Source organism: Triticum dicoccoides, chromosome 3A (assembly GCF_002162155.2).
Source record: "Triticum dicoccoides isolate Atlit2015 ecotype Zavitan chromosome 3A, WEW_v2.0, whole genome shotgun sequence".
NCBI lineage: Eukaryota > Viridiplantae > Streptophyta > Magnoliopsida > Poales > Poaceae > Triticum > Triticum dicoccoides.
This window is the reverse complement of record NC_041384.1, coordinates 46,256,539-46,268,094: the sequence shown is the minus strand read 5'-3', so window position 1 is coordinate 46,268,094 and position 11,556 is coordinate 46,256,539. Positions and strand designations below refer to the sequence as shown.

The 11,556-nt window shown below is 43.3% G+C and overlaps 1 protein-coding gene across 1 annotated transcript; it reads right to left on the bottom strand.

The window, feature by feature from the left end:
* Nucleotides 1-2,475: 2,475 nt before the first annotated feature.
* Nucleotides 2,476-7,991, bottom strand: LOC119271157 (polyadenylate-binding protein 3-like). Its single transcript, XM_037553086.1, has 7 exons — nucleotides 7,763-7,991; nucleotides 4,260-5,035; nucleotides 4,122-4,187; nucleotides 3,929-4,018; nucleotides 3,372-3,464; nucleotides 2,885-3,070; nucleotides 2,476-2,709 (listed from the first exon to the last, which is right to left on the bottom strand). Exons 1-7 carry the CDS (start codon nucleotides 7,989-7,991, stop codon nucleotides 2,476-2,478), a joined length of 1,674 nt encoding a protein of 557 aa, XP_037408983.1.
* Nucleotides 7,992-11,556: the final 3,565 nt, after the last annotated feature.

The window sequence follows — 11,556 nt, the reverse complement described above, 5'->3', positions numbered from 1 at the left end:
GAAGTCGCTGCTTCAACCAGACCAGATTTCCACAACTGCGCCCCCTACGTGACGCGCCAAAGATCTCGGTGGAAACGACACCTACGGAATCACTGGGATCCCTTCTACGGTTGGCGGGCGCGGATTTGTGCAAAGAGCAGGTCTGGCGGTCAGCACAAGGATCGTTTACCCAGGTTCGGGCCGCGGAGATGCGTAATACCCTAGTCCTGCTTTGATGTATATTTGAGTGTTCTTGAGTTCTTGAACTAGCTACGGTGTGTCCCTAGTTCCAAAGATCCGAATCCTCCTCCAGTACGCCTAGGGCCTCCTTTTATAGACAAAAGGGGTTGCCACAGTGGCACACAGGAGGTGGAAAGGAGTATCATGGCTGAGTCTATCCTCTGGCACCGTCGGACAAACACATTTAATGCGCTGTCGACGTGCCCCTCTTGCTTTATCGGGGACGGCAAGGAAGCTCGTCCCAGCTGTCGCCGCTTCGCCTGGCTCCGACGCACGTCCAAGCCGACGAGGCGTTGTAGCGCCACTTTGGTTGGCGCTGGGCTGGCGTGATGGCGGAGCCTTCACGAAGATCTGCATGCCACCACGCAGGTGCTTGCTGAGTCGGTGTGGAGGCCGCATGCTGACACATAGACGCCTGCCCCACTGGTTGAGCTAGCAGCTGCATGGGAGCGGCGGTGGAGTCTTGACAGACGTGGGCCTGGCTGCGGCCCCGCAGATGTCCTCGGCAAGGGTCTTGCCGGGGGCCTGGCAAGGGTCTTGCCGTGGCACCGCGGTCGTCCCCGGCAAGGATCTTGCCGGGGGTCACATGGATTTCCTTGGCAAGGATCTCGCCAAGGATCGTCGTCTTCTGGTTCTCATCTGATCTTGTGTATTTATGATCTCCACAAAGATCTGCATGCCACCATGGAGGTGCCTCCCGAGCCTTGGTTTCGATGCGGTTGATGGCATTGGAACCCCTTGGCTCAAGGGCGGCGTCCTCAGTTGGCATAGGGCAAGTTGCCCCGGCAAGGCTCTTGCCGGGGCTGCGGAGGTTGCCCCAGCAAGAGTCTTGCCGGGGGAGTCGACTTCGCTCCCTTGCTCTTTGTGTCTCTGGTCTTGGCGTTGCTTCGGTTGTCTTGCCGTCCGGCATCCCTCCTCTTCCCTGCTCAGTGCGGCCGTAGGCGCGGCCCTGACTGCATGTGCACAAGTAAAGGGGTGCAAAAGGAGAGCCCCTAATTTTGTACACCGACACATGGGTGCGGAGTCGACCAGATGGAAACTTGGAGTCGGTGTCAAACTCGTTGAAGGAACTCTGTACAATCTTTGGAAATGGAGCAGTAAAACCTTTGGGCATGTGCTACGTGATATTGAGAGGCTCCGGTCTGAACTTGCATCCTTGCAAGAGAACAATGTCGATCATCGTTTCATCCGGCAGATGATGCATGAGCTTGATGAGCTTCTCTACAGAGAAACGATGCTATGGTTGCAGCGCTCAAGGATTACGTGTTTAAGAGAAGGAGAAAGAAACACAGCTTACCTGCATCGCAGGGCTGTTTGGTGAGCTAGACGTAATCATATTCAACGGTTACGTAAGCTTGATGGCACATGCATGGTGCTATACACCTGCGGAGATGAAGCTTGCAAATTCCACATTGTATGCCTCAAAATTCTTAACTAGTTTCTTCCATGCATCTATCGACAAGTTTGAATGCATATATGTACTTCTACATCACATGAAACATCTAGCAGTCTGTGAGATGTGCACAATACTCTAAACATTCCTGTGGTCGCTCACCCCTAGCATCCCACTGCACATGGTTCACGCCGCCGACGCCTTCGCCTGAGGCAACCCGCGGGCACATTGACCGTTTGGCACAAGCTACCCTGGGGCGTTGTACGGCGCGGCGAGGGGGCTTAGGATTTTCGTTCTGTCATGGAGGAGAGGGCCTTTTCCCCGGGTAGATGAGTTGAACATTAGTAATATATAAACTTACAAAAGATTAGGAGAAAATAGTTGTAGAAGAGAAAAGCAAATGCTAGTTGTCCATGTAAACGACATCTCCATATACTACTTAGCAGTTTTAGCGCAATTAAGCCCCTGTTTAGCATCAATTTAGCTGATTTAGAGGCTGAACCTATTTGCCATAACACCCTATTTGCACTTTTGGTTGGTTTGTGTGTGTGTGTGTGTGTGTGTTTTGTGAGGCCATCATGAATTGTTAAACAGATATCGTTAAACTATTATATCTTTTACGTAATATTGGAAGAAACTAGAATCACTGCCAAAGGAAGAGGGCACTGTCTAATTTTTTTATTTGATGAAGTTATCCTAAATATTGGGGAAATTGCAGTTGCACTTTAACCTAAGAACAAACAAACAAACAAGAATAAAACTCATGACCGAAAATATCATGAAGCAACATCAAACCAGGAATCTTCTTAAACATTATCCAACCATCTAAATTTCAGGTCGACAGAGATGTTAGGAACCAGCGTTCAAGCACTCGAGGATGATGGTGACGGAGCAAGGTTAGCACCGTCAGCGGAAGCACTCGAGGACGACGCTGTCGAAGCGGGGTCAATAGCATCTCTGCTAACACTCAAGGTCGATGATGATGGTATGGTTGCGAGGTCAACAGTATCCCTGGCCTCTTCCAGTTTCCTTCCTTGTAGAGCTTCCATTGCCTCACCCAGTATCCCTGTCACCTTCCCTCCTAATTCTGGCTCAAGCTGTTCACCCAGTGGGTACAATTTCTCGTCTTGAATCTGCAAGACAAACAAAGTATACGACCAAACTAAAAATTCACCCTTCATTGACATAAATGGCTAATATATAAACATGCATGCCAAGTAAAATTTGTAACTGTGAAATTAGCACGTCCTAATATAATTCCACTGTCCTTACGGGATGTTGTTTCTCCAGGTAAGAAGAATCTACAGCAGTGGTGGTGGTGTTCTTTCTTGGAACAGATGGAGTAGAGACAGTACTATCAGTTTGTGCGAAGCCCGGGGGAACCATCACAGAGTTGGCATTCACATTCATAGAATTTGGCATGTATGTGAAGGCTTGGTTGGTATTTGGGTACACCATCTGCATTGTAAAAGCAAGAAAGTCAGGTGAATTGACTACTTGTGAGATAATCTGAACATGGGCACGGCTGGATGACCTTTGCAAGAGTAGCTGATGCATTAAGGATTAAAAAAATTAAGTCAAAAAATGTTCATCTCTCATGCCATAATACCTGTCAGTGTAGATTGATTTCTTGATGCACACCACGCCAAGCATGGTGCAGTGGCCTCGGCATGTTATACGTATATGGCGTCATGCCGCTAGGAACCCAAGGACTGAAATGTTGTTGTGGGAATTGTTGATACCCGAAGCCTGCACGAACCTGTGGTGGGAACATGCCAGGCACTCCTGGACCGACGTAGAACTGACGGGGAGCAAAATTTTGTGGTACTGCGGGTGCTAGAACTCCTGTGTTCTGAATACGAGCAAAGTGTGCCTAGAAACAATGTCGGTAGCATTAAGCTTGTGCTGTGTTCCTTGTTTATATTCTTGAAACAGTTGCAGATCTAATGTTCAAATATTCAGTGACACACAGGTGACAAGAGAGAACCTGTTTTACTTAACTTTATTTGGACGGTAAATAAATAACCATTTTGTTAACACTCATCCACATTGATTCTCAGTTTATGTTATTCTTAGGATGGGACAATATACAACTTATTTATAACTGGACAGATTTTCTTTTAGTTCATCAGATATGTGTAAAAATGAAACAAATAATACGTGAATAATTGGACATGTAGTAGACATGGACACATAGCAATATTAGAACTCAAACAGCACTTATCAGCATTTAAGATTAATTAAAAGAAGTCAGTACTTATCACTTATCAGCAGAAGGCACCTAATGTACAAAATGATCACTTGGGAAAGACTTACCACTAGCATCGCTCGTCTTTCCTCTTTGCGTTGAGCTACACCAACATACAATGGCTTTTTGCCGACTATCTTCCTGTTCATCCCGTCAATCTACCACATTGATTAAAGATGATTTAATAATCTAAACTAGTCAACTGGATGCATTGGGCAGGTTTGCATACAACTAAACCATGTTACTTACAGCCTTGTGGACAGCTTCAATAGTTGTAAATGACACAAAGCCATAACCCTTGCTCCTTCCTTGTGAATCAACCATAACCTAACAAAATGTTAAGAAGGTGAGCCATGATATTAAGAAACAGAATTAGCTAGCAAATAAAGAGAGAAGTACCTTGCATGATCCTATCTCACCAAAAACTTCAAATAACCCTCCAAGATTTAGATCATTAATACTATCATCTAGATTCTTCACGTATAGATTGAGCCCTTCAAACTTTTTGAATTTCTCATTTCTCGCACACTCAAAGTTTTCTTTCAGTTCTGCTTCTCTTTCTGACTTTTTCTGAGCTCTTCCCACATACAAAATTGTATCCTTAATCATCTTCCCATTAAGAATTTTCACAGCTTCTACAGCACATTCTGATTCCCCATAGTTAACGAAACCGAAGCATTTGGATATTCCATCATTATCTCTCATGATTACAGCGCTAGTAATTGTACCGAATGGACCAAACTCTTGCAGAAGGTCATTGTGAGTGAATTCCTTTGGCAAGTTCTTCACATATACATTTGTATAATTACTCAAGCTGATATTTGGCTGCCTCTCCTGCCGACGAATGAAGAGACCTACAAAAATTCGTTTGCCATTCACCAACTTGCCATTCAAGCTGTCGATGGCATCATTGGCAGATGTCTCGTCCGCAAACTGAACAAATCCGTACCCTTTTGATTGACCATTAAAGTGAGTGGCCACTTTGCATGATAGTATAGTGCCATACTGACCAAACATATCACTCAAGCTCTTGCCATCAATATTTGGCACAAGATTTTTTATGAATATATTGGCCTTTCCACTCAATCGCAGCGTTGGGTCCCTATTCGAGAACATAACTCGAATATGCTTCCCGTTGGCAGGGGTAAAATTTAAAGAGTCTAATGCATGTTTGGCTGCAAAACAATCACATACAAAATTATTAGAGGTAATTGTGGTATTAAACTCAAATCCTCTAGTAGGGCAAGCAAACATGCAAAGAAAAAGAAATCAGGTTAAGGTGAAAACAATAGTGTAGGTATGGTATGTATATGTATAATTGACCACGATAGAACATGGTGTATTATATATGACTGGATGTTCATCGAACAGACAGTTATCGGATGTCCGATATGCAAAGCTAATATCCAATTTGAACTATGTACAATTTTGCTCTTCACTAATTTGGCAGCGTGGAGCACGGATAAACTAATGAATATTTGAATAGGTTAACTATGAAATCCATGGGGCATCATGATCATACAATCTACCTAGTGTAATGTAGCACGTTTCAACACCATTGTGCACAAACTAGAAAAATTCTTAACGAACTTTTAACCCACATTCAGTTCCCTCTTGTTTGTATTTTCCAAATTGCCACACCAACTTATGAAGGAATCAATAGAAACAACAATGAATATTTGTTAAACTATAAAACAAACTGCATGGACTAAACTTTAAAAAAAATCACTCACTAACCAAGTCAACTCCCAAATGTTACACCATAAAAAAGATAAACAACACCAATAACAGAAACATGTCCTTTTGTTTAGATAGAAAGAAATAAGAACATAGACACACATTAATTGTAACCAAATTCTTGTTTAGCTATTTGTTTTTTCCTAATCATATGCACATCCGAGTCCGAGTCGGATTGCGACAATGTTAACTTCCATGATGATGTTCTACACCATGCATGGTGCACAATCTACAATGAAATCATAGGAAATTTAAGCTCTACTTCCATTCTCTTATGTTCTTAATTCCCATGTGCAATCTACAAATATTGGCTATCTTATAAATAAACCGTGTGGCCCAATTTAACAAAGAGCTAAATTTTCTCTCGCAAACCAATTCAACTCCCAAAAGTTAGATTGTAAGTAAGATAGACGACGCCGATAATATGAACATAACATTTTGTTTATGACAGAATCCCGCAAGTAGAAAAAATGCATTAATTGAAATAATAATTGTGTGTGCCTACTATCTTTTTCAAAATTATATATCCGATTTTGACTCGGATTCTGACATATTCGGCAACATTATTATCCGCGTCGAATTTTACCCAAATTCTATTATTTTCTATTCGTAATGACCAGAAGAAATCTATGAAGCCATAAACACAGATGGAATCAACAAATAATGTTAGCTAAATTGAAACAAACCAACCCAAAGTTCACAAAAAACTAAAATTACTCTCGCTGACGATTCAATCCAAGTATTACGGCGTAAGTAAGATAGACATCAACAATAATGGGAACATTTAGTTTGTGACAAAAATATATAGGTAGATAAAAACACATTAATTACAACCGGTGTGTGTGCCTACTTGACTTTTCTGAATCATACATCCGACTCTAAGTCGTATTCTGACAGCATTTGTTTCCACAAAGATTTTGTGCCATATTGGAAACCCGAATCGATTACAGATTCTAACACCGATGTCAGTGCTAAGCAACATGTTCTACAAGTTGCTGATTCCATTCTCTTCCCAATCTGCAAACTGCTGATTCCATTCTCTTCCTAATCTATAGTGCATTGAAGTTATATTTCTTGTTGTGATCTATCGAAGCAAGGGTCTTGGTTTTCTTATGGAATGTGCATAAACCCAATCTATAAAGAAGTCTTACCGAGATTCAGTCAAAATTCCATTCTCTTCCTAATCGCCAAATGCAATCTATGAAGTCATTCCCTCATTGGTAACAATGATCAATCTTGGCTGACTTGAAAACAAGTCATGCGACCTAATTCAATAAAAACTAATTCCTCTCGCTAACGATTCAACTCCCAAATGTTACAACATAAATAAGATAGACAACTCAGCGAACAGATAAACACATATTAATTGGAAGAATTGTGTGTGTCTACTTATTTTTCCCAAATCATACATCCGGTTCTGAGTCGGATTCCGACAACACTATATTATCTACGGCGATTTTCTACCCCATGGTGCACAATCTATGGAGAACTCTTAATAGGATTTTAGCCCAAATTCCTATTCTCTTCTGTTCATAATAAACACAAGCAGTGTATGAAGCCTTTCACTCAGACACAAACAGCAATTAATGTTGGCTAATTTGAAAACAACCAACCTAACTTAACAACAAACTACAATTCAACTTGCGATTCAATTCTCAAGTGTTACGACCTGAATAAGAAAGACATCACCAATAATAGGAACATGTCAATTTCTTCTATGACAGAAATATATGGCATGTAGGTAAACACACGTTTAATTGCAACCAATGTGTGTGTCCATTTGCTTTTGCCAATCATTTATCCTATTCCGAGACCGATTCCGATAGCACCAGATTACACAAACCCGAATCGGTTACGGATTCCGACACTCCTCATGTTAGTGACACGTTGTTCTACAAACTGCAGGTCAACACACTATCTACGCACGTTTCATCAAAAGACCCTCGCCTCGGTTGACCAGAACAAGAAAATGCCAAAATAGAACTTCAACCATGTTGTGCCACATCTTGTATGGGAAATCTAGTAAATCACAGACTTCGTAACCAAATAGATCTATAACCACACAACCTCGTAGGTTCTTTGTATCCCGGATCCAAGCCTGATTAGATGAACATGTAAAGAGACGAAGACAACCCCGAAAAAAAAAGAGATGAAGACACACTCACCGTCCTCGCGACTGTAGAAAATCACATAGGCGTACCCAAGTGACCTGCCAGTGACGTCCCGGCATATACGGAGGGACGCCACGGGCCCCACCTTGCAGAACAGGGCATAGAGGTGCCCCTCCACCACGCCATCATCGAGGTCGCCGACGTATAGCGAGGCCCACGAGCCCAACGCTGGTCCAGGAGGACGCAGCGTGACGGCCGGGGCCAGCAACGGGCGACCTGCCATTGCCTAAGATGGTTGCCAACCAGTGGCCGAGCACAGGATCGATCGATTGATCGAGCAAGAGTGCTGGCTCACAAGGCAACGGAATACAGTCTCGGAAGGCACAGGATGGATTCATCGAGCAGGGATGCTTTTATAGGTGAACGCTCTTGGATGGATATGCTCTCGACTCGCTTCTCACTAATTGAGGCATTAATTACTTCCTTTCTTTGTATAATGATAAGTATTGGGCATTAATTTTGTGCTCGAGAAGACGAGTGTATTTTTGATGGAGATATCTGCACACTAGAGATTGATTGGGTCCACATATACTACTATAGGAATTAGTTCGTTCGATCAGTTTCCAGGGCCATATATCACTACCATTTAATGTTTGAGATACTAAACTGGATTCCCAGCAAAAAAAAAGAGAGGGAGAGATACTAACCTGGATCGAGCGTCAAGTTGTCAGCTCAGCATTTTGAACATGGCGTTTAACAAATTTCAAAGAGCAAAATAGACAAAGATCAGAGTTTAGCACTATGATACTATGAGTGTTGCATTTGAAGGGAACATAAATTTCCCCTAGCAGCTCTTCGAGCAGTGACTACTGACTAAGGTTGGGTCCCCCATAACTTTTTTTTATTGCAAACTTAATTTTGTTCATATTTATACAAGAAAATAAGACATCACAAAAAGATTGGTGCATTTGAACGCACAGCCTCCTGGTGCTGGCACTGCCACTGGTCAGATCATGTCCCCTTGGTGTCATCCAGGGAAACTAGTCCTCGGTCGCCGCCACGGTTTCATTTCGAGTTGTTCTAGCTATGCCAGCCGGGTTTTGCCAAGGCGGTCAAGTAGTGGTTCGAGGCGCTGGACTCCCCAACCGATCGATGTCGGTGTTATACACTTGGCATCACTATACCAAGTTATTGAGGTAATACACGCGGGGTTAGGGGTCCAAACTGGGCGAGACTTGAGGACCTGCAAGGCGGAGCTCCTTGTGGCCATCCAGTCCTTTGATGATAGGCCAACCACGGTGGGTCTGGATCCGGAGGAATGGATGGAGAGATATGCTCTCGAGGATAGCCTCATGACGTTGTTCCGAAACGAGGAGATTTACTGCTGTCTTCGAGGCCGTTTAAATTTGACATTTATGGGTGAACTTCCAGGCTATTGCCAACAGCCGTCATCGTCGATCCTCAAATGTGGTCCTTTGGGATGGTCCCACGATGCTTCGGGACAAGGTGGAGATCCACTCTCACGTTGATGGTTTATATGAAAACCTTTTCAACGGTCAACAATGGGCTGGGGTGAGTCTTCGGGAGGATGTATGGCCCTTCGAGATGAGGGTCTCTAGGGGGGTGTCTGAGGCTCATGGAGCCCTTTTCAGTGGCTGAAGTTGAAGCGCCATTGAACTCGATGAAACCCGACTCTGCCATGGGCCCGGCTGGGCTTCCTGTCCGAATTTTTTATGAAATTCTGGAAGGTCGTTAAAGGATGGCGATGGTTATATTCTAGGATTTCTATAAAGGGGTGCTCGACACATCCTGCCTTAACTATGAAGTGGTTATGTTGACCTCCAAAGTAGTTGGGGCGACGGACATTCGCCAGTTTCGACCGATCACGGTTATTAACGTGATCTCCCGCATCCTAGCCAAGGCGCACGCCGTTGGGGCGACACCTATAGTAGCTCGAATTATCAATCCAAACCAGTCGCCTTCATTAAGGGTGATCTAATTCATGATGGGCTACTGGCACTACATGAAATCATTCACGAGGTTAAGACTAAACGTCAAAAGGAGGTCTTTTTCAAGATTGATTTCAATAAGGCTTATCATACGCTTAGTTGGGATTTCTACACAAGATTCCCTTGAGTGCAAAGGGTTCAACCATAGATGGGTTACCCGCATTATGCAGCTTGTTAGTAGTGGGCACACTGCCATCAACATTAATATGGAGACAGACCCATTTTTTAAGCACTCGAGGGGGGTGAGGCAAGATGACCCACTCTCTCTGTTCTTGTTTAATATTGTTGTTGATGGCTCAGCAGCCATTATGTATAAAGTGAGATGTGTTGGCCATCTATGTGCGGTGGTGGCCCACTTGATTGCAGTAGGTGGAGTCTCGCACCTCCAATATGCGGATAACACCATCCTTATGTGTAGCGAACTCCAATGGATATAATAAATTTGAAGTGAAGTAAACATGCCCTAGAGGCAATAATAAAGTTATTATTTATTTTCTTATTTCATGATAAATGTTTATTATTCATGCTAGAATTGTATTAACCGGAAACATAATACATGTGTGAATACATACACAAACAGAGTGTCACTAGTATGCCTCTACTTGACTAGCTCGTTGATCAAAGATGGTTAAGTTTGCTAACCATAGACATGAGTTGTCATTTGATTAACGAGATCACATCATTAGGAGAATGATGTGATTGACTTGACCCATTCTGTTAGCTTAGCACTTGATCGTTTAGTTTGTTGCTATTGCTTTCTTCATGACTTATACATGTTCCTATGACTATGAGATTATGCAACTCCCGTTTACCGGAGGAACACTTTGTGTGCCATCAAACGTCACAACATAACTGGGTGATTATAAAGGTGCTCTACAGGTGTCTCCAAAGGTACTTGTTGGGTTGGCGTATTTCGAGATTAGGATTTGTCACTCCGATTGTCGGAGAGGTATCTCTGGGCCCACTCGGCAATGCACATCACTATAAGCCTTGCAAGCATGCATTGCAACTAATGAGTTAGTTGCGGGATGATGTATTACGGAACGAGTAAAGAGACTTGCTGGTAACGAGATTGAACTAGGTATTGAGATACCGACGATCAAATCTCGAGGCAAGTAACATACCGATGACAAAGGGAACAACATATGTTGTTATGCGGTCTGACCGATAAAGATCTTCGTAGAATATGTAGAAGCCAATATGGGCATCCAGGTCCCGCTATTGGGTATTGACCAGAGAGGTGTCTCGGTCATGTCTACATAGTTCTCGAACCCGTAGGGTCCGCACGCTTAACGTTCATTGACGATATAGTACTATATGAGTTATGTATGTTGGTGACCAAATGTTGTTCGGAGTCCGGGAAGAGATCACAGACATGACGAGGAACTCCGGAATGGTCCGGAGATAAAGTTTGATATATGGGATAGTAGTGTTTGGTCACCGGAAGGGTTCCGGAATTCACCGGAAGGGGTTCCGGATGTTTCTCGAAATGTTTGGGTACACTAGTAGAAAACAGGGCTTTGGTCACAGGGCAATATTCACATTAGTCCCGGTTCAGTCATGAACTAAGACTAATGTGAGCATTGGTCCCGGTTCGTGCGGCTAAGGCATTAGTCCCTGTTCACCTGAGCCCTTTAGTCCCTGTTTAAGACACGAACCGAGACTAAAGGGTGCGATGCCCTTTAGTCCCGGTTTGTGTCTCAAACCAGGACTAAAGGTCCCATTTTCAAACTCTACCCCACCCCCCTAGTGGATCGCCTTTTTTGTTTTGAAAAAATCAAAAGAAAATGATAAAAACTTCAAAAAATAAAATCCTTCGAGAGGTAGTTATATTACTAC